We start from the raw sequence: 21,583 nt of genomic DNA on the forward strand, positions 1-21,583 counted from the left end.
TCTCTCGTTGAAACCTGAGGGAAAATGAAGATTTTTTCTCCCTTAACACGCCAAATTGGAAATTCCACCACTCTGCTGAGCGCCAATGTGCTATTTGTAGACGAAACTAACGTGAATTACAAAGAATTCCACGTGAAAAGTGATTATTGAAGGTGATTTTTTCCGATATCAGGAAGTCGCAGAGGTATGAAACAATGCTCGTTTGGTTCGCCATCCGGAGGAAGAAACCCAAAGATTCCATGTCATGATTCTGTCTGTAGGGAATTTTATCCATTTAATAATTAATAAAAGGGAAACATTTCGTCAGTTTCTAACTGAAGGATTGGAAAAAATACAATAATATTCCAGAGAAAATTTTGGTAAAAGAAAAATTGACTATGTGAAATTATTAGCAAGAAGTCATGCAATATTTTCAGTTTCTTCTGTAAAAAATTGTCCTTCTAGTATGTAAATTCATATGGTTTTGTATACTGAAGGTATTCAGGCAAAGAAAAATTTTTAAAATTCCAGTCAAATCAAAAGTTTTGCCAGATTTTTGTATGTCCTCAGTTTCTGGAATAGACTAGAAACTACACGAATCACTTAAGAAGTTCTTATGGTTTTTTTTTCTAACATTCACTCTTGAGATTTTTCAAATTTCCTGTCACACTGCATACATATATGAAACTTTAGGTACGTGTGGAGGAAAGCTGCGCATTAACAACAACTGCAAAATGAGGAACTTTGCAATGCCACGGGCTTTGCAACTTTGTATATTGCAAGCGATTGAAACATTTTAATTGAAGACACAACGCAAGCATTGGAGTTGCGTATTAATTGAAATGAAATGGTAATTAATCGATCGTGTTTGTAGTGTCATTAGTGGCGGAGCTTTGACGAGCAGTCAGGAAGTTTGCTTCCGGTTGGGGAATTGATTTGCACTGTGAGTGGGTGTATAAATATGCCTGGCGCTGTATTGGGGGGATGTTTGAAGTAATTCCTTCAATATACATCGCTCGGTGAGACGTTGGAATTGATTTAATAATCGCCCGTATGACAAAGAGTCGCAGAGTGTGAGCACATGGGCCCGAAAGCGAGTGCTTTTAATGTTCACAGACATTAAGCGTTGAGTGTGGAGCGAGAGAATATAGTACATGATAAGTGTAGTTATACAGTACTTTCTTTTTAACTAAACTACATTGGGTGGTGTATGCTAATGGTGTTGCAACTAATCGATTTCGGAAATTGTTTCTCCTCCCGCGCCAAAACGATAAAGCTCCGCACTGATGAATATTTCACGGCGTATTTCAGGACGAAACGTCCGGTTTATAGATCACCATTGGCGGTGGTGTTTGAAAGAGAACCTCAATTACCTTTTCTTCTGCTCATGTACCATTTTCACCCCTCATTTTCCTCCCCCATTTTCGCACTATGCAAAGAAAGGTGTCTGATTTTCATGTTTTTTCTCTTTGGTTGTATCTCTCTCTCTCTCTCTCTAAGCGGTATTCTTTCTTCTTCTTTTCTGTGGATGAATTAACAAACATACATCCGACACTATGTGTATCGCTGTAATTTGGTGTGTAAAGTGTCTCCTCTCTTATCATGATACTCTCACTGTGTCACAAAGTGTATGAAGAGATTGACTTTCTGTGCGTATGATCACTCTGTTGCATTAATGATTATGCTAAAGGAATTTTCTATTATATACTACATATGAAATCCTTCTTTTCTCTCTCCGTGCGCGCAATGTAAGCCAATTTGTGACTTTAAAAATATTTTAAATCCTCGACGCGAAGGTGCTGATTGTGAGGTGGAGAGAAAAGAAGAATCCTCTTTTATTTTTAATATTTTGGGATGATATGGAATCTTGTTGTGATTTATGTGTTGTTGTGTTCGTGTATAGTTGCGAAAAACTGACGCTCCAGCTGGTGACCAGCAACAGCCCGTCCCACCAGATGGGACTGCCACATCTTCCGCTGCCACTCCTAGTACTAGTACTACAGCTCCTTCTACAGCTTCTACTTCTACGGCCAAAAACACGAAAAACACGACCACGACCCCGTATCGATATTGCATGCCAACGCATGCTGTCTACACTTTTCCGGCTCCAACGGCACGTATCGAAGTATTCAAAGAAATTATACAGAAAGTGATAAGTCAGACAGTATTAGTTCTTTTTGATCAGTTCGAAGAGGACACCAAATCGCTGGTGTCCTTTGACTGGTGCGATGAGCGCAATTTGATCTTTTTTGCATTGTTCATATGCAGCAATTTGACACAGTTTTTGCAATATTTCTTTGCCTTTCGTTAAACAGTTTATTTTGATTTAGTGATTCTCTGTACGAGTTTTTATTTGGAAGTTTTTACGCTAAATTCGAGAGGAGCTCTTGGGTAAAGTGAGCAGCACAATTAACATCACCTTTTTGGACCAATTCTGCTCCTCACTGTACAGCAAACGCTACATATATAGTAAAAGTTAATATCTTGGAGAAATCAATGGTAGATTTTGTTGATAAAATAGAGTTGACCAAATTTTGCCTCTTTATGACATAGTTTCGTTCATGTTTACGTTGTCCTTTTTGATTCTCTCCGTAGTAAAGTTTTCATTACTTCTTTTGTACAGAGAAGATTAATATTCTATCTTGGCTTTTTTATTATTGAAACATAAAACGACATTCATCAACACATTACATGTCCTCTGCTCTCTCTCCTATCTTAATATCGCAAGACAGGACGTCTGTTTCGCTGCAAATTATATGTTCCTTTCGTGTGCAAATTAAAGCGCATCGAGAGATATTTCAATATATAGTTTGAGAAAGTTTTCCGCTTTCTTGTGTCCTGATTTTATCCTCTCGACGACTTCCACCTCCAAGGGATGTAAAAGAGTGTTGGAAAAAATCCATTCCGCTCTCTGTTCCATTCATTTTATCTCACAATTCTTCTCCTCTGGCATAATTCCTTTTATTTTTAATGATAACTTACTTTACAGCACGAATAACCATGAATAGTCTCAACTGTAAAACGACATTTTTCTTTTAATTAAAAGAAATTTTCTGTTTCTCTGTATTTCCCTTTTTTAATTTATTCACTTTCGACATTCTCTTTCTTTGTTAAGACTGACAGAATCGGAAATGTGATTAAATTACATTGACGCGCTCTGGAGCAACTTTGAGTATATAAAATAATGCATTTGATCCGGAAAAGTAAAACAGTATTGATTTTCTCATTTGGTTATTTTTGTCCAATAATTGTTTAGTATCTTATGTTTTTTTATTTGATGTATTTCCATATATTTTTTCTTCGCTTTGCCTTTTTATCCTTTCAAACTGTACATTTTGTGAAAAATTATTCAAATAAACTTGACTTTGTTGGAGTTATTTCACTGAAGACAAACAAACAATACTTCACATTTTTGGCCATCTTTCGGCTATACATTTGTTTAAGCACAGCTTTTCTGTATATTTATGGATTTTCCTCTTTTCTCAATTAAGCATTTCATTTTACTTTCATTCCCCCGAACAAAAACAATTGTGTGAGAAAATCCTCTCCATTTTCACCGCTGCAGAATAGACTCGTTGTGATATGTGGAAATAAAGAGAAAAATGAATAAAGTGTATATAAAAATATGAAACTCATTCGATGAATGGATGTGAAACACGGTGAAAAATGTATAGGTACAAAAAGCTCAAGTGGAAATTGTAGCAGAAACGTGAATTTTTTTGTTCAGCTTTTGCCTTTTTAATCACCCCTCGAAAAACTGTGAGGAACAAAAAGAGATAGTTCGAGTGGCGTTGAAGTATTTTCTTGTGCCTTTTTCTGAGTTGGAAAGATTCACTGGAATTCTTCGCATGATTTCACATACAATTTGTCGAATAAGTTTCATGATTATACTGCGTCTGCTTCATAGGTAAAATGCTCAGAGACCACGCCCCCTGACAAGCCCCGCCCATTCATTCATTTGTCAATAAAAAATCCAGGTTTCCTCGCGATTTCACACGCTTGATTAATGAATTTATACCTAAAGTAATGTGTCACAGCTGATTTTTACCCATGAAGTGGGCGTGGCCTCACTTTTCCACGAACCAAGCCACAACCTATGCTTCTTGCTCTACCTTCTATACTTGCTGTTCATAGTATTCGATTGCGGCGCGCTGAAATGACAGCGAAAATCTATGCTACTAGAATTTTGTAAATTTTTCCGCTTCAGTAAGTCTCCTGTAAAACTTGTGTAGTGAGAGTTTTTGCATGCAACTGTACATAATATATTACCCATGTATAAATTGTTACTATGTTACCACATATTGGCGTAGTGCTGAGAAAAGATGCTATGAAAAGAGGAAAAAAGCGCGTTTTACTGAATTACTGCATTATTATGCTGTGTGAGTGCAAGCGTGCGATTTTGTAGCAAGTCTAGCAACTGTACATAAAAGTACCTCTCTTTTTGTGTAATGTTGTTTTTTGGCTAATGACGAAATTTTGATGGATTGATATGCTTCACATGAATGATAAAGACTAAAAATCCCGCTGTGAGTGTGTGTAAAGCATTGAATAAAATGATCTCGAAAGACCACTGCAGCATATTAACATGAGATAATACAAATCGCCAATGCACCACAGAAATATATAAAAACTGAGCTGAGATACTGAGAAAATATTTCATGCTGAGAGCTTCCTTGCTGATTTTATTGTTTCCTTTCTGTTTAGTCTTTCTTCTTTAGTGAGAAAGTGTGTGTGTGTTTCGCGACGTCAGTGACTAACGCGTGCAATTTGTATTCCTTGTCCATGACAGGCGTTCGCCTGGTTCTCGGACCTGCTAGTGGAGCATGCGGAGATCTTCTGGTCACTGTTCGCCGTGGACATGGACAGGGTGCTGTCGGAGCAGGCGCCGGACACGTGGGACTCCTTCCCGCTGTTCCAGATCCTCAACGACTACCTGAGGACGGACGACAACCTGAAGAACGGCCGCTTCCACCAGCACCTTCGCGACACGTTCGCGCCGCTGGTGGTGCGCTATGTGGACCTCATGGAGTCCTCCATTGCTCAATCCATCCACAAGGGGTTCGAGAAGGAGCGCTGGGAGAGTAAAGGGTAAGTCCCTCAGGCTTGCTTGGTGTGGTAAATCTGTTGCACACCATTCTTTTTGCTGTTGTGTCCCTTTCCGTGTGATGATGATGAAAACAGGAGGCACCCATTTTAACCCTTTAAAGTGATTCCTCCATCAGCAACGGCTGTGCAACATCAGAAGATCTTTTTTGGAAGTTGGACGCTTTGCAGTCCTTCATTCGCGACCTCCACTGGCCGGACGCCGAGTTCCGCCAGCACTTGGAGCAGCGCCTGAAGTTGATGGCCTGCGACATGATTGAGTCGTGCATTCAGCGCACCGAGGGTGCCTTCCAGCAGTGGCTCAAGAAGAGTGTCACCTTCATCTCAACTGATTACATCATGCCGTCAGAGATGTGCGCCATGGTGAATGTGATTCTCGACGCAAAGAATCAGTCCTTCAAATTGTGCACCATCGACGGAATCGATGTGGTGAGTCAAGAGGGTACTTGTTGGATGCGCACACACCCGCTCATGTTTATCCAGACACTCCGCAATTCCCTTTTCTCGCGGCATTTTGCCACCTTCTTGCAAATGTGTCGCGCGAAGAATGGCGAGGAGTGTCTTGGAGCAAACTCTGAGCTTCCTTTGCACTCCGTGGACGTGTTGTGTAAGTTGTTGTGGACATTCTGTTGTACTTTCTAAAGTTTCGTCAAAGAATAGAGAATGGGAAAATTTAGGGCTTTCAAGGGGAAGATATTATGCCTTTCCAATCGACAGTAAAGGAAAATGAATTTATTCAATCTATCTTCATGTTATTTTTAATCAATATTAATCTATCCTTTGAACTCAAAACTCTTGAGATATTTCTGCAAGGAAGTTTGCAGAAATATAACAATTTTCTTTCCTCATTTATCCTGAGAAAATCTCACTTTGTTGCTGTGGAAATATTTTGGTGAAAATTCATTATATCTTTCCAGAGAACATCCAAATTTATTTAGCTTCAAAAGTTTTCCAAAATCTTCTCCTATAACAATGCTAAAGCTCTTGTGTTTTTCCTCCTGACACAACTTATCCAGCCTGAGGCATTGATATATGCATTCGTGCAGAAACTGCAGTGCACTTCATTGAAAATTCCATAGAGCCAGAGCACAAAGTAGCTTCTCTTCTCGAAGTCACTGAAATGGTAATGAGAGCGCGTCATTGTGCATGGCGTTGCGATATAATTGGGAGGCAGTGTTCATGGGGATCTTCATTGCATTTTCCCCCAGTGTCAGCATCAGTTATATCATCCAATTCACCTTCATTCTCATTGCACTCATCTCTGGTGGTGACATTCGACTCTGGCTGGAGTCGTGTCACAAGTATTATTTCCAACTTCATCACTCTCTTTGTGATGGCAAATGAAATGCTTCATTACGTGCTATGATCATAAACTGCAATTACATCGTGAGTGCAATAATGTTCGTGTGTTTCCACGCCAGTCTGGGGCTTTTTCACTGAATAGAGGTGATATAATTCCACTCAAAATAGTATCACAATTTTAATTGTTAACTACAGTGTGATTCACTGATGAAAATGCCACAAATGCTCACGTGCTAAGCCAACAAAGGACGCTTCTGGGCCCATGGAATTTTAATATTACCAAAATAATTGATTAAAATGGATCAATTTAATGAAATTGCACCGTACTTTTGCATATTTTATTATGCCACTAAAGTGTCTCTTTCCAGTGAAAAGAAGCAATTTAATTTATGTATTTATAGCTTGGCTTTTATTTAAATTGAAAAGAATTTTGAACAGAAATAGTGTAGAAAAGTTCTTATCGTGATTTGAAACTCTTATTGATTTGGCGTTTTCGGGGTTGCTTTGAGTGGAGCTTCTACTATGAAAACGAGCAAATGATTTTCATCTCAACCATGCAAATCCGATATTTAATTAAATTTCACGTAATAATTATTTATACAGTCAAAAAATAGAAGGAAAATGAGTCTTTTTGTGCATTTGCTGGTCATTTAAAATTCAATAATTCGTTATTAATGACTCACCTTTGCACATGAGCAAAAGGACAGTGAAAAGCGCGCCTGGAGCAGCGAGAGGCCTGACAAATCGGGTCTGGGAAATGAAATGAATGTTAAATTTTCCTATTTGTTCACTGGCTCGAGCGAAAACAGACAACGGATGATTGTGGGATATATCATGCAGAATTAAATTTCAATCTGCCCGAGCACACTGCCTGTAATTCTTGAATTTAACTGATGAGAGCTTCCTTCGATGGGCGCCATGAAAAATGCCACAAATTTTCCACTTTGCCCCCAATTTATCGCTGAAATATGTGTCAGTGGAAATGAGTATGCAATAATTCTGCCTTATTATCGAAACATTTCCACCCGAATTCTTGTGCCATTCGCCAAAGTGCACACAAACAGTTCGAAGCACTTTTTCCACGAGTAAAAGAGTGGCAGTAAAAGAATGCTGGAGAGGAGAGCATCGCGGAAAGTGATGATTTTTTAATGTAATGTGACGAGATGCATGAGTGAAATTGGGCAATAATGTTGGTAATTTTGCTCACTTTTTTCTCTCTGTCTGCCAATGAAAAATTTTGCAGCATCAGTATCACGCGAAAATTGATGATCAAATTGATAAGACGCTGGCAGCAATGAATCAGGGGATAATCAGCAAATTGATGTCCGTGCTGGAGGCGTCCTTGTCCAAGCTCTCGCGATATGACGAGGGTAGCCTGATTGGCAGCATCCTCAGCTTCACGAATGTGTCGGGCTCGGGCAAGGATCTGGGCCAAGGCTATGTGAACTTCACGCGCAACAACATGGACCAGATCCGCGGCAAGGTGAACGACGAGCTGTGGATCCTCAACATCTTCGAGCAATGGTACACGGCGCAGATCAACATGCTGTGCAACTGGCTGTCAGAGCGTCTGGATCACTCGCTGCACTACTATCAGTGCACCTGCCTCGCCCACATCGTCAAGGTGAGTGTCTCACGGACATTCGGTGGCGTTTTAATTAGCCAATTTGCCACTTGTTCCTCTCGCGTGCAGAAAATCTACTCAGACTTCGAGCTGCAGGGCGTGATGGAGGATAAACTCAACTCCAAGGCATATCAGACCGTGTCGCAGCGCATGCAAACTGAGGAAGCCACCTGTGCCCTGACCGCTCCAGACGGCGAAGCAGAGTGAGTGTCTTTCCCAGGAATAAATTATCCTCTAGCTTCCGTTTTAGCCATTAGAGAGGCTTCTAAAGAACGCATCAAAGCTAGCTTCTGTGCAGTCCATTATTTCCCCCAGGAAAAGAAGCACAAAAGCATTATCACTACCCATGACGAAAGGACAAGTTGTAAATAGTTTGCCAAAGTTCATCACAAGCATCAATTGATGTGAATTCAATATTTTAACTGAAAGCAAGGCAAACAGCCTTGGAAGGCTTTTGCGTTTGATTTTGCTCCAAGAAGAGCGAGAAAGATCTTGCACACAATCTCTGCCAACACATGGCAACAGAGCTTTCATTAATTAATATATAATATTTGCTCTAACTGAGCACTATTCATATAGAACTTTAGCAAAAGCTCGCCCACACTCTGGAGGCGATTTGTTTAAATTGAAAGAGTATACATTATTTCAATGCTTCCCGCATATTTACATGCGAATTTCCATGTCAACATCACGAGGTCTCCAAGACTTTGCTCTGGAATTTGATGCAATTATTTAAGGTGATTCCATTTTCACACATGGAATTTATATTGATTCCCAAAGTATTTTTCCCATTCACAAAACTCATTTGCATTCTCATGCAAGAAGGATTGTGTGATGGAATTCACAAGGCTATATGAATTAGAGTGTCAGCGAGAGGAGAAAATTGCAACATTTCCCAACTGACTTTTCAAGCAAAGTCAACTAATTGTTCTAAGCAAATGCACATGGAAGATCCTTCAATTCTCATCCAAATGATAAGAACATGGATAAAAAGCATTTTCACACAGCTTCGCTCAGTTCTGAAGTGTGATTTTATGATAAATTGAGTGTTATTTTATGATCAGTTTTGTCATTGAAAGATAATTGATTCGTCCTTTTGGTTCTTATTATTAGATTTGTGAGTTTATAATTAAGTTTTTTCGCGTTTCCTTCATGTCTTTTATTTTTATTAGAAGAGCAGGATACTCACTCTCCAGAAGGACGAATAATGATCAAATATTTTGCTCTGAAAAAGCTAGTCATTTTTATTTTCCTTTTGCTTCTCGTGCATCACGTGAAAGTCTTATTGCTTGTGCATATTGAAGCGAAGATCATTTCGACACAGTAAATCTCTCTCAGCAATGGCAAACAAGCGGAGTTAATATTCGGCAATACCTGTGCTCTTGTGGCCTTGCGAGTGGGAAAATATATGCCTAACTATGTCTGTGGCCTATTTTTGTAGGGGCTTCGGCGACGGCGACGAAGAGGGCGAGCGACCAAAGGCCAAAGTGAACATCTTGGAGACGCTGAGCGGAGAGGACGGGAATTTGTCAAATATCTCAAATGTTAAGAATATTGTGGTTGGCCGCGTGGGAAATATCTTTGGCAAAGGCATTGGCGGACTCAGCACTAAATTCGGTGGTGGCAGTTGGTTCTAAGAAGGGAAGTAACACAACACTAATACAATGTTTCTCTTTCCTTGACACATTCCAGGTTTTGGAAATCAATAAGACAAAACACAAGAGTTCACAATGCAAACAGACATGAGATTACAAGGTCTTATTTTCCATAGTGATTTTTCTCCGTATAGATTTAGAGAGCAAGTTTTGTAGAGTCAAGATTGAGTGAGAGGGGGAATTGAAAGCATTACAACCCTCTCTTTGGGGAGATTTAACACTGTATTTACATGAATTATTCTTTGTCAAACACGTTAAAAATTTCTATATGGAGAGTAACATTCTTTAACCAAGGAAATAGACATCTTTTAGAGTTCAACACTTGTAACCATTGTTCAATGGTATGTCACGCCAAGCGAATGGAGTTTTGCCATGAATGAAAGTGGGTTTTGAGAGTGTTTGTAGAGGTGGAGAAAGTGAAATTTCTGTTGGGACAAGTGGAGATTTAGGAAAAAGTGTCGCTAGTAGATTAACTCTAATCAATACCAAATTCCAAGAGAATATTACTCAAATTTAAAAATACATAAATTTCAAATGAATTATTAACTTTATAATCTCCCTTACTTAAAAATGAGAGAAGAAGATGATGAAGAATCTTGCAAGATCAAGGATGGACATTACATTTATCTAATATCTATTTGCTAATTATTGCTATTGACACTAATAAGAAAAAAAAATTCGTGAATATGACAACGTGTGTATAAAAAAAACTCTTTAACGACAATTGACAACAATTCAAGTTATATTTTATCTTCACAGAGAACATTCGTAAAGCGTTTTTTGCGTGATTGTATCGCAATTTGAAAAAAGTGTAATGAAAAATGAAATATTTTCAATCTATTGATTAAACATGCAAAAAATGAATCTAAAACTTTTAATCGTTATGATAAATTTTGCATATACTTGAAAGAAAATCTTTTACTGAGGCTAAGCGAGAGCGCACTAGAAAATTTACAAAAAAAACCTAAATATATTCTCTAAATAAAATATTTATGTATAAAAAAATACCTATTGGACAAACTGTATGCAAATTCAGTGAGTTTTATTGCAAAATTTCTGTGTCTCTGAGTTTGTGGAGTTATTGAGAAAAAAAAGTGAGAAAAAATATAGAGAAGAAGATTAAAAAGAAAAAGAAAGCGTGAGATATTTTTCTGTGTTTTTAGACGAGTCACAAGGATTTTTAAACCAATGATAAACATACAAAAAAGAAGAAAAAATGGACTGCATTGTTAAAATAAGTGGGAGATGGCATAAATGATAACAACAAAAGTATATATTTAAAAAAAATTGCTAGGTATTTCTATTGGACGGTAAGTGAATATGGGCGTGAAAATGGACGGAGTTTAAATTAAACCTGAGTGTAAAAATTAAAATTGACAAAAAGTTTGCTTAAAAGTAGGTAGGAATTCATCTAAATAGCAGAAGAAATATTTTATTGACTCTCAATAGAGACACACAAGAAGTTGAAGACGGTGCAGTAAAAGTGGCGAAAAGTTTTCTGCCAGAAGGAAATGGAAAAGAGTGGAAAATTTCCCGGGAAAAGGTGTGAGAGAAAACAGTGGAAAGTTCAATTCGACCGAGTGAGAGAGTTTCTTAGTAACAATCAATAATAGAACTTATACGAATAAATGTTTCATGTTCTAACACGGGACAAGAAGAACTTTAATAGCAGGAGATGTGAATAAAAATGAATTTGTGGCATTTGTAAAGATAAATTGTGGGATGATTTTTGGAAGGAGTGCGCAAAAGTGAAAGATGGCAGGTTAAATTACAGAATTTTCTCAAAGAGTAAAAACTCTTTCGGTACATGTTGCAATTTTTCTCCTTCTAATGTTGATAAAGATCCAAACGGAAAATTCTTGTCTTGTTATTTCTCGCGCTGTCTTGCGAGGCAACTTTTCGAAGTTCATATTATAAATGTGGTTTTTGCGAGTGAATTTAACACTTCCGCGCTCATAATTTCTTGTTAGTCATCTTCAACTGTCGGGTTTTGCTGGTTGCGGTGGAGTGAGGCTTTTGCGACTAACATGATTAATCGCTCTCCTAATTTTTTCTTGAGCTTGTGAAATGGAATATTCCGCATATAATCTCACTCCACTGAGTGCAATTTATTTGCAAATGAAATCAATTTCCTTCGAGATGGAATATATCGTCACTCACTCGTCTTTCACGCCATTTCCTCTTCCACAACCCATTAATTGGTCACTTCTCAAATTCTGTAATCACACGTACAAGAGTTTACAGTGATCCAAAAAGACATGAGACAGCATTTCAGATAAGACACTCTTTTCTTCATCGTTTGACAAAGGCAAAGAAGAACACAGAGAAACTTGATCGGTGGCATATCGAAGTAATGTGAGCTAATGAGAGTTGCAGGGTGAAATTATTGCTAAAGAAGCATCAACAAAGTATATATAAATATAACTACTGGGTTTGGCGTGTCCAACACAATCACTCTGAATGACTGGTTTTTCCCTTATTCTGCAAATCCACAAGTTTTCACTTCAATTGCCCTTCAGACGGCCACTTCTCGGTGAGATGCTATCATCCAAATTATCACCCCTTAACCATACATAGAGAAAAAGGAAGCTTTTTTGGCAGCATCTCAGGGGATGGTTAAAAAATCGATTTACATTTTACGTGCAAGTATAAATTGGACCTTTCTTCGCGTCCTTTTCTCTTTCACGCTTGCGATACACTTGTGTCCGGGAAAATGTACCAGATTGGCGTTGAAAAGAAAATTCTTCAGTTAAAAATTATTGTTTGGTCACTGAAAAGTTGAAAGATTGATTATACTTTTTACTGATAAAGGAGCAAAACCTTAAAACATTGCTTAAATGCTTTTCACATTGTGTTTAAAATCAATCTCTTACTTTAATCTTGATTTGCACAAAGTTTTAACATTGTCAGACGAGATTGAATTGACATTTCCTTTGGAATTTTGTGTATTATTTCTCTGGATGCAATTGTAGAGCGTGTGGAAAATCCGTGGGATTACAATTTTCCACCGAGAAATGGTTGCACAGAGTGAAGGGATTCAGGAATTTATCTCTTTCTTTTCCTCCTGCTAATTTCCTCTGAAATGGATTTATCTTATTTGCGCAACAATTTAAGTGAGAAAAAGGTTTGCAGGTTGTATTTGAAGCACTCTCTCTCCAAAGGACAAATAAATAATATGATTTACACAATCTCACCGCAGTGTTTCAAATACAACGATCCAATTATTTTGCCTCCTCTTTTCGATTAATCTGATTTCTCTGCAGGATAATATGTATACACAAACACTTGTATTGGCGTTATAAGCGTAGTAAGAGTGCACCGTATGAATAAACTAGAATGGCAATCAGTAAAATGTAATAATGGTATAAACTAAATAGAAATATTAACTACGAGTCGGCATAAAGGTACATAAATAACCCAATAATAGAGAGAAAGGAAGTTATATTGTAATAATGGGAACAGTCATTATGAATAGATTTTACTACAGAGACACAAAACAGAAATAATAATCTTGCTAAAGAAAGCCACAGAGTTGAACCGTATTCTAATATTACTAAGTATTGTAATGTGTATGTTAATATTGTAATATGTATAAAAAAAATACAATCAGATGCAAGTGAAAAGAGAGCTGGATAAACATATAAAAGACATTTTGGACTTATTAATTGCGAATTGTAAACTTTGTAAGCGTAGAGCAAAACTTATTTTTCTAAACCGTTTTTTAATCATTGAACAAATATCGATGGTGAAGGAAATATTTCTGCGCGCGCGATGATTAAAAAAAAATATGCAGCTAATGGCAGCCCAAACCCAGTATATTTTCATATAAAGAAAGCGGAGGAAGAGTTATAAATAAGGAGGAGAAATTGTGGGAAAGCTAAAACACGGATACGATATGAAGATACGACGTGGTGAAAAATAATGAAAATGAATGTACAGCAAAAACACACATTTATAGACACACACACATAACATAACACCTGCAGCATAAACATTAAACATTTATTGAAAGATAACTTTAAAATCGTTGGCAACAAATTGATAAGACATAATTTTCATAGCATTAATAATAAAGGGGGAAAAAGAGAAAGAAAAAATGACAGTAGAAGCATGGCATTTTTGATGATAAAACTAATGGAGTCATGCAAGTCATGCACAAGGAAAAAAAAACTTTAAAAAGAAATCCATTAAATGGCAGAATTGAGAGGTGAAAAGTATCAATACGATTTCTTGTAAAATTAATACAAATTCTCTGAAGATTATTTTGAATTTCAAGAGTAAAGAATTATGCAATACTATCTCTCTTTATACATTTTAGATGATGTGAAGATGCAGATGAATTGTAAGATCAGAAGACACGTGAAAAAAAAATTGAAGAAAGAAGTAATGTGCAAAATGTTGAGAGCAAAAATGTGCTGGTATAAGAATCTTGGCAATTTATTGCAAGGTATTAAACTTAAAGAAAAAAAAACAAAACTTAATCTTAAATATATACCAAAAAGAAGATAAACAACAACGTCTAAAAACAAGAATAAATTTAAACACAAAACAATGATGGAAGTATCATGAAAGAAATTAACAAAAAACATACTATAAAAATAAAATGTTATTTATCGACTTGTTATGCATTGAGAGAACTTCTTTTATTTCCTCAGGCATTTTCCTCTGTTTTCCTGTTTTTGGTTGTCCTTTGGCCAGTTGATCTCACGTTTGGACATTTTTTCTAAAAATCGCACCACTTCTGTTGCATATTTCTTATGTTTTTCCTCAATTCGCTGATGTTGTAAAGAACCTGAAAAGGCGTTCTTGGATTCGGATGAAATTCACTCTAAATCACACTGTCATTCTTACGTTTCCGTGCAGTTCTTATCTTTCAAATTTATTCATTTATCATTCTGCCTTTCTCTCATTCATAAAACACATAAAATATGCATATCAAACACTTGACAATCCATGTGAATTCAGATAGCAATAAAGAGGAAACCAAGCGTATGAATGCGTGTTTTTTGGGGGGAATTCATAACCCCCATAATCTTTATGTTTTCCGCCATGCAAGGAATCGACCCTGAACCACACAAAAAACCACAATTTCACTGAAAATCATATGCAATTGAAAATTGTACTCACATCTTTTATTTTCATAATTTCATGTCTCTTAAATTGAGAGTTCATTCAATAAAATAATCTTACAAAATCATATTCATAAAAGGCGTGGAAAATCAATGATTTTAGTGTTGTAAATGGTGGAATGTTGACTATGATCCTTCAATAGGAATCATCAATGACTTCTTCCTTAACTCTGGTCTTTCGCAAACTCGCTCTCGATCGCTACAAAAAAAAAAGTGAAAATTTTGAGACACATTCTTTCTCTTCACTGCATTTTCGCAATCTCACCGAATTCTTGGTGTTTTGCCTGGCGTGGCATGTCTTGATGAGCGCCTGAATGTGACGATCCCGAAGGAATTCATTTTCTGGGAACAATTCTAGAAGAGAAAATTAATTTTAAAATGAAATTTCTACCAAGATTGCTCCCCAAAAAGCAAATAAAACTCACCCTCAAGAACCTTCAAAAGATTGGTCTCGCGAAGACTTTTCTTATTGAAGTTCCCGTTGAGGTTGTAGTGATGCAGAACATCATCGCTGGCCATCGTGAAGAGCCAGGTTCCGGTCTGCATTGCTCGCGAAATTTCTGAAAACTGCAGAACCAAATAAATCAATTGATGAATACTGTTATTGTTTCAAGAACCGAATCAAAACTCACCACTTTTGTCCTAAAGGATTCGTCCGCAAGTTTCTTATCGAAGTCCTCGAAATCGTCGAGAACTTTGAAAGGAAAATAATGCGTGGAAGACTTGCAGAGATCCATTGGAACCATCTTGTCCAGGCGCTCGGACATCCCAGAGAGTCGGATGCGCTGCGTGGCGTGCGATCTGGCCAGCGCCTTCATCTGCTCCATGATGAGCGTCTGGTTACGCAGTATAAGACGCTGATTATCCAGGATTTTGGTCAACGTCGGGTCGTCACTCGGCGGTGGCGGCTCCGTCACGAGGCTCTTCTTGTCGCTGGGCAGATCCGCGTGTCCATTCTTCCGCAGCAAGTTTAACAAGTTGTCCGTGAAGTCGTTCGGGCAGTCGTTCGTCTTCACCAAACGCGCCAGCTGCGACGTGAAGTTCTCCCCCGGAACGCACTCCCTTTTTTCTAGCTCCAGCTCCTGCTCAACTTCTTCATCGTCATCTGCCAAGGCGTCTCCCAACCAAACCATATTTTTGTCCTGCTGTTCTTCCTTTAGCTTCTTCCGCGAACTTTCGGATGTGCCCCTGAATTCACGCGAAGAGCGGGAAGTGCTCGCAATAGATCTCTTCATGGTAATGACCTATCAATTGAAATGATTATTGCAGAAATTCATTACAAAATGCATACCTCAATCATATTCTGGGATGTTTTACCTCGGTTTTTACACTTTTCACCTGGAAAATCTTTCTGGGCTGCTTCTACACTGCACGATGTTTGCGAGAAACTCGAGAAACTTGATGAATTAAGAAGAAATTACATTTATTTACGAGCTAAAGACGCCTAATTTCTTGTAAGCGATAACTTGACAGCTGTGCGTTGTCCGCCATCTGGCGATGAAGAGCATAATTTGATGCATTTGTCAAAATATTGCTCACAAAAGTGAATGAAGCATTCAATTTGTGTTGTATTTTCTCAATAAAATGATTATTTCTCGCTCTAATTCTGAGCATAGAACAAGATCAGATAGTGTATCCACATTATAAGTGGGCAATCAGGCCGGTAAAGTATTGTGCAATGCATTTTATTATGAATGTTCATAACAAAACATCTTGTTAGTTTCATTGCCATGAAGAGATCTTTTGCATTCGCCTCGTCGGAGGAATCCTTCGAGAATCCCCAGAAGATGATAAAGGAAGAGCAGCCGGAAACGGAGACCAACTTGGTTTTCCTCACGGAACCGCAATACACTGAGGAGAACCTTGGAGCGCCTGCTGAGCATGATCTCGAGAATAGTCAGTCCGGGCAGTCCGGATATCAAGTGACAGACTTCAAATCGCAGCTGGCGAAACTGGTCAAGACGAATGATGTCCCCATGAACTTCACAGACAATCTCTTGAATCTGCTGCGGAGGAATGGACACGCGGATCTGCCCAGTGACAAGAAGAGTCTCATCACTGAGTCGCGCTCAAAGATGAGCCACAATGCGGCGTTGAGCAAAATCCTGGGCAATCAGAAGCTGATAATGGAGCAAATGAAGGCGCTGGCGCGATCTCACGACGTCCAGAGGATGAGACTCGCCGATCTTTCTGATAGAATGGATAAAATTGTTTCAGTTGATGCGGGTAAAGTGACGAAAGAGATTTAGTTTAAGGATTCAGAGTAAGTTTTATATATATTTTCATCTTTCCAGGTAAGGAAAAGTCAAATCGTCGATCAAAAGCTGAAGCCTTTCGAGATTTTAGAAATTTCACTCAGGATCTCAATGAAACTGATGAGGAAATATTTCATGACAATAACGATTCAGTTTCCATGGCAAACTTTGATCCTTTAGAAGAAGATCTGGAAGATCCAGAGCCTTCAGCACCTGAGAGATCTCTCAGTTGTGGTCTTGGAGAAGATTTGCAGTCGTTCGTTTACAAGCATAAGTTGGGCTCTGCAGTATCAGCGGATTTGATGGACTTGATGGAAGTCTTGCAGCCACTTTCCAGAGAGCAGAAGGACAACAGTGCGACGCGAAAGAATGTGAAATGCTGTTGCAAACACGTTCTGTACATTTATCACGAGATGAGGAAGACAAAAACCCACACGCAATTGCACCGGGAGATCCATAAGAGACTTCCCATGCAAACCAGAGAAGAGTTGGAGGAATTTGAGGAATCCTTGCAGGAGCAGAGCAACAGAGATAACTTTGTGAGTTTTGAAATGTTTTCATCTGTGAAGAATCTGTCATTGAGACATACATTTTATATGCTTTGCAGAGAGACATTGCGGTAAATTTGACACTGAAACAATTTCTGGCAGACGACATTGTTCTGGGAATGAAATTTAGCGCAAAGGATGATCAAAAAGGTTTCAAGGATTACTTGTTTTACGAGGTGTGGAAAGGTTTGTGTCTCTCAGCATCACTTCTAATACTCCAAGCATTTGAAGTACAGAGAATATTTTCCTAAAATTGCAGAAGCGGCAGCACTTTCAGAATTGGATTTCACAAATTTCATGAAGAGCCAAATGAGAGCCGCCAAAAGTCGAATTTACGCTGCTAAATATAACAACAAAAAAAAGATCCTTGGAGACGTAAAAAATGAGATAGATTATGATATTGAATGAAGGAGAATAAATGCATTAATTTTACTATGAATGCAAATTTTCCTCGCTGTTGAGAAATAGTAAGTTGAGTTGTAAAGATGAGAGATTTTATTTTATAGCAGGGCAGAAAAGCACGCAGTTTTGAACATCGCGCTTTCTCTTAACACTCTTCACCACCAGACGTCGCTTCCAGTTGTTATTGCTGTCAAAGTATTGCTTACACGAAAAAGTGAAGCTCTCGTGGTTCTGCAGAAAATAGCGATTTTCTCAGTTTTCTACACTCATCGACGGAATAAAATAAAATCAAACAGCACTCTCAGGTGAAAAGAGAAAAAAACATCCCGAAAAAATATTGAGGTATGCATTTTGTAATGAATCTCGAACTTCATACACATGATTTCATTTGACAGCATTACAATGAAGAGGTCATTTGCGAGCACTTCCCGCTCTTCGCGGGAGTTTAAGAGTGCAGCCGAGAATCCGCTGAAGATGGCAAAGGAGGAACATCAGGAGGGAGAGGGCTCCAATCTGGTGTACGTCATGGAACCGGAATACCTAGAGCTGGAGGAGAACTTCGAGGAGGAAGTGGAGGAAGAGGTTGTGGAGCAGGAGTTCGAGCTGGAAAATGGCGAGTGCGTCCCGGAACAGGACTTCACGTCGCAATTGGCGCGCCTGGTGAAGAATAACGATTGCCCGAATGACTTCACGGATAATTTGTTAAACCTATTGCGCAAAAACGGACATGCGGATCTGCCCAGCGACAAGAAGAGCCTCGTGACGGAGCCGCCGCCGCCGAGTGACGACGCGACGCTGGCCAAGATCCTGGAGAATCAGCGATTGATGATGCGCAACCAGACGCTCATCATGGAGCAGATGAAGGCGCTGGCCAGATCGCACGCCACGCAGCGCATCCGACTCGCCGGAATGTCCGAGCGACTGGATAAAATGTTCCCCATGGATCTGGGTAAATCCAATCACATCTTCCCCGTCAAAAACCTAAAGGACTTCCTGTCTTTCGATGAGAGACTTGTTGACGATAACTTCAGAGCTAAAGTGGTGAGTTTCAACCTTCTTCAGCTTCAAACTTCGTTTCCTAATCAAATTTCTTGGCCCTGCAGTTTCCCGAAATTTCCCGGGCAATGCAGAACGGAAACTGGCTCTTCACGATGGCCAGCGATGATGTCCTGCACCATTACAACCTCAACGGAACCCGAAGCAAAAGATCACTGAAGGAAACGAACCTTCTGAACATTCTTGACGGTGCGTGAATTTATGCAAAATTAATTTCTCTGATGGCTAATTTTGGCTTTTCTGTTGCAGAAAACTTCCCAGATAACGAATTCCTACGGGACCGACATATTATGGCCCTCATCAGGACGTGTCATGGAAGAGTGCATACAAAGAAATCGGTAAGATCGCAAAAGCTGTGCAAGAAGTTAGAATTTTGTCTGATTTTGTGTACTTTTTCAGAGGTCAAGGTCATCAGGAATGCTTAAAATGTCTGCCTCGAGGTCATCATATAAGGAAGAATTTACTGATGATTCATACTAAGAAATTTTAAGAAGATCAAGAATGAAAAGTGAAACATTTGTGGCAAATCTCTTTATTGTGCTCGAATCGCACATTGTATGTAATTGATTTAATTCTATAGAATAAAGACTTTGAGCTCTTTATCCAGTTGTTTAATTTATTTAATCTTGCTGGTTCCATTGCAATTCTGAAAAGTGTAAAAATTACTGAGTTTTACTTCGTTTGCTTCGTTCCATGCAGAAAACACTCACTATACACAAGAGTGAAATTCGCGGAATTTGTATTTGTAAACAAAAACGGAGCACACAGAAAGCGCCATCTTGATGTGAGTAGTGTATTTTAGGAGCGAAAATCAAAATGTGAAGGTAAGATCAAATGTTTAATGGTTAGTTTTTCAAGTTTATTTGTATTAGAAAAAAGTTCACTATTCATTTATTTCATATTTCAAAGTTCACATTTCGGTCTCTTTTTATAACATTATTCTTAAAAGAACATTTCAGTGTTAATAGTTGAATAAATATAATCTTAAGTGCGAAAATGGAATGAATAATTAATGTGTTAAAATCCCACTCTAGAAATGCAATAAAAATTCTCTAGAAAATCCTTAGCAAATAAGGGGCTTACAGCCTTTTAGTATCAATCGTCATCCAAAGAATTTAATTCATCAATCTCTGAATTTCGAGCACTTCTCATGAGCGCTGAAGCTCTTGATCTCTGCAAAAGAAAACATAGTTTTAAATACATTCCTTCAAAACTCCGTCTTAAAAACCTCACCTGTCTTCTTGAAGCTATCCTTGCGTGACACGTCCTGATCAGGGACTGAACATGAGCGTCTTGCATAAATTCATTATCTGGGAAGTTTTCTGAAACAGAGAGATCAATATTAGGAGCAATTCAAGAACAACAAAGACAAAACTCACCATCAAGAACTTTCCAAAGCGTTGTTCCTCGAAGGGATCTTTGATTTTTGATCCCGTTGAGATTGTAATGATGCAGGACATCATCGCTGACCAGTGAGAAGAGCCAAGTCTCAGACAGCATCGCTCGAGAAAGTTCAGAAAACTGCAAAACAATAATTAATTGAGCCATACAAATTTTTGGCTGAAAAACTGAGATGAAACTTACAACTGTTAGTCGGAAGGATTCGTAGGAAAGTCTCTCATCGAAGTCCAGGAAATCGTCGAGTGTCTTAATAGGGAACATGAGCGTGGATTTGGTATTCCTAGGCAAAACCTTGTCCAAGCGCTCGGACATCCCGGCAAGTCGGATGCGCTGCGTGGCGTGTGATCTGGCCAGCGCCTTCATCTGCTCCATGATGAGCGTCTGGTTGCGCATCATCAATCGCTGATTCTCCAGGATCTTGGCCAGCGTCGCGTCGTCACTCGGCGGCGGTGGCTCCGTCACGAGGCTCTTCTTGTCGCTGGGCAGATCCGCGTGTCCATTCTTACGCAGTAGGTTTAACAAGTTGTCCGTGAAGTCATTCGGGCAATCGTTATTCTTCACCAGGCGCGCCAATTGCGACGTGAAGTCCTGTTCCGGGACGCACTCGCCATTTTCCAGTTCGAACTCCTGCTCCACGACCTCTTCCTCCACTTCCTCCTCGAAGTTCTCCTCCAGCTCTAGGTATTCCGGTTCCATGACGTACACCAGATTGGGGTCCTCTAGCTCCGGCTGATCTTCTTTTGCCACCTTCAGCGGGTTTTCGGCTGTGCTCTTGAAGTCCCGCGAAGGGCGGGAAGTGTTCGCATAGGTGTAAGATCCGTAAGATCTCTTCATTGCGTACATTGACCGTAATGCTAATGAACTATGATAAATGAATGTTGTAGATATCGAGATTCATTACAAAATGCATACTTCAATAATTTTCAGATAACTTTTAACACTTTCCTCTGAAAAATGCTTACCGTTTTTGTTTTCTATTGCTGAGTGTGCGAAAAATCAGTGATATCAGGAGGAAAAAATGCTAAATGCACGAAAGACGCTTCACTTTGTTTGCAAACAATCCTTTGACAGCTGAAACGCCGCAGGCGACATCTGGTAGTGAGGATCGTTAATGTTCCCTGCAATGCAA

General features: G+C 38.9%; 5 protein-coding genes across 15 annotated transcripts in view; 3 read left to right on the forward strand and 2 right to left on the reverse strand.

Moving 5' to 3' along the window:
- The window catches only part of LOC132257390 (calcium-dependent secretion activator), a 34,468-nt gene extending 20,708 nt beyond the window's left edge, over nucleotides 1–13,760 (forward strand). For 6 of the 9 annotated variants that reach the window (XM_059754258.1, XM_059754264.1, XM_059754262.1 and 3 more), the window contains 6 exons: nucleotides 1,883–2,092; nucleotides 4,769–5,067; nucleotides 5,187–5,511; nucleotides 7,628–8,008; nucleotides 8,078–8,211; nucleotides 9,450–13,760. In XM_059754258.1, coding sequence (XP_059610241.1) covers nucleotides 1,883–2,092; nucleotides 4,769–5,067; nucleotides 5,187–5,511; nucleotides 7,628–8,008; nucleotides 8,078–8,211; nucleotides 9,450–9,645 — 1,545 coding nt within the window. In that variant the 3' untranslated portion in view covers nucleotides 9,646–13,760. The remainder of the gene's footprint in view (nucleotides 1–1,882; nucleotides 2,093–4,768; nucleotides 5,068–5,186; nucleotides 5,512–7,627; nucleotides 8,009–8,077; nucleotides 8,212–9,449) is intronic. The other 3 variants (XM_059754260.1, XM_059754261.1, XM_059754266.1) reach the window with 3 other exon arrangements.
- Nucleotides 13,761–14,404: 644 nt separating this feature from the next.
- Nucleotides 14,405–16,265, reverse strand: LOC132257398 (uncharacterized). The gene is made up of 5 exons (XM_059754277.1): nucleotides 16,110–16,265; nucleotides 15,425–16,036; nucleotides 15,218–15,359; nucleotides 15,058–15,146; nucleotides 14,405–14,991 (listed from the first exon to the last, which is right to left on the reverse strand). Exons 2-5 carry the CDS (start codon nucleotides 16,025–16,027, stop codon nucleotides 14,929–14,931), a joined length of 897 nt encoding a protein of 298 aa, XP_059610260.1. The 5' UTR covers nucleotides 16,028–16,036; nucleotides 16,110–16,265; the 3' UTR covers nucleotides 14,405–14,928.
- Nucleotides 16,266–16,307: 42 nt separating this feature from the next.
- On the forward strand, nucleotides 16,308–18,029 carry LOC132257395 (uncharacterized). Of its 2 annotated transcripts, XM_059754274.1 has the most exons (5): nucleotides 16,308–16,455; nucleotides 16,513–17,018; nucleotides 17,087–17,586; nucleotides 17,655–17,781; nucleotides 17,855–18,029. In XM_059754274.1, exons 2-5 carry the CDS (start codon nucleotides 16,523–16,525, stop codon nucleotides 18,001–18,003), a joined length of 1,272 nt encoding a protein of 423 aa, XP_059610257.1. In that variant the 5' UTR covers nucleotides 16,308–16,455; nucleotides 16,513–16,522; the 3' UTR covers nucleotides 18,004–18,029. The 2 variants fall into 2 exon arrangements, with proteins under 2 accessions (XP_059610257.1, XP_059610256.1); XM_059754273.1 differs by having other exon boundaries at nucleotides 16,308–17,018.
- A 150-nt stretch (nucleotides 18,030–18,179) lies between these two features.
- LOC132257749 (uncharacterized) lies at nucleotides 18,180–19,863 on the forward strand. Its single transcript, XM_059754778.1, has 5 exons — nucleotides 18,180–18,302; nucleotides 18,393–19,038; nucleotides 19,101–19,242; nucleotides 19,303–19,391; nucleotides 19,453–19,863. Exons 2-5 carry the CDS (start codon nucleotides 18,400–18,402, stop codon nucleotides 19,531–19,533), a joined length of 951 nt encoding a protein of 316 aa, XP_059610761.1. The 5' UTR covers nucleotides 18,180–18,302; nucleotides 18,393–18,399; the 3' UTR covers nucleotides 19,534–19,863.
- A 267-nt stretch (nucleotides 19,864–20,130) lies between these two features.
- LOC132257396 (uncharacterized) lies at nucleotides 20,131–21,528 on the reverse strand. Of its 2 annotated transcripts, none has more exons than XM_059754276.1 (5): nucleotides 21,417–21,528; nucleotides 20,641–21,316; nucleotides 20,433–20,574; nucleotides 20,287–20,375; nucleotides 20,131–20,226 (listed from the first exon to the last, which is right to left on the reverse strand). In XM_059754276.1, exons 2-5 carry the CDS (start codon nucleotides 21,295–21,297, stop codon nucleotides 20,149–20,151), a joined length of 966 nt encoding a protein of 321 aa, XP_059610259.1. In that variant the 5' UTR covers nucleotides 21,298–21,316; nucleotides 21,417–21,528; the 3' UTR covers nucleotides 20,131–20,148. The 2 variants fall into 2 exon arrangements, with proteins under 2 accessions (XP_059610259.1, XP_059610258.1); XM_059754275.1 differs by having other exon boundaries at nucleotides 20,638–21,316.
- Between the last annotated feature and the right edge of the window lie 55 nt (nucleotides 21,529–21,583).

The sequence above is a fragment of the Phlebotomus argentipes genome, unplaced genomic scaffold (genome assembly GCF_947086385.1).
Source record: "Phlebotomus argentipes unplaced genomic scaffold, Phlebotomus argentipes genome assembly scaffold_4, whole genome shotgun sequence".
Lineage (NCBI taxonomy): Eukaryota > Metazoa > Arthropoda > Insecta > Diptera > Psychodidae > Phlebotomus > Phlebotomus argentipes.

Coding starts and splice junctions, on each gene's coding strand:
- LOC132257398 (XM_059754277.1), bottom strand. CDS start 16,027: ATGAAGAGATCTATTGCGAGCACTTCCCGCTCTTCGCGTGAATTCAGG. Junction 15,360..15,424: donor AATCCTTTAGGACAAAAGTG/GTGAGTTTTGAT, acceptor TTGGTTCTGCAG/TTTTCAGAAATTTCGCGAGC. Junction 14,992..15,057: donor GGCAAAACACCAAGAATTCG/GTGAGATTGCGA, acceptor TTTTTTTTGTAG/CGATCGAGAGCGAGTTTGCG.
- LOC132257395 (XM_059754273.1), top strand. CDS start 16,487: ATGTTCATAACAAAACATCTTGTTAGTTTCATTGCCATGAAGAGATCT. Junction 17,587..17,654: donor AGAGCAACAGAGATAACTTT/GTGAGTTTTGAA, acceptor TATGCTTTGCAG/AGAGACATTGCGGTAAATTT. Junction 17,782..17,854: donor GTTTTACGAGGTGTGGAAAG/GTTTGTGTCTCT, acceptor CTAAAATTGCAG/AAGCGGCAGCACTTTCAGAA.
- LOC132257749 (XM_059754778.1), top strand. CDS start 18,400: ATGAAGAGGTCATTTGCGAGCACTTCCCGCTCTTCGCGGGAGTTTAAG. Junction 19,039..19,100: donor ATAACTTCAGAGCTAAAGTG/GTGAGTTTCAAC, acceptor TTGGCCCTGCAG/TTTCCCGAAATTTCCCGGGC. Junction 19,392..19,452: donor GAGTGCATACAAAGAAATCG/GTAAGATCGCAA, acceptor GTACTTTTTCAG/AGGTCAAGGTCATCAGGAAT.
- LOC132257396 (XM_059754275.1), bottom strand. CDS start 21,297: ATGTACGCAATGAAGAGATCTTACGGATCTTACACCTATGCGAACACT. Junction 20,575..20,637: donor AATCCTTCCGACTAACAGTT/GTAAGTTTCATC, acceptor ATTGTTTTGCAG/TTTTCTGAACTTTCTCGAGC. Junction 20,376..20,432: donor GCTTTGGAAAGTTCTTGATG/GTGAGTTTTGTC, acceptor TCTCTGTTTCAG/AAAACTTCCCAGATAATGAA.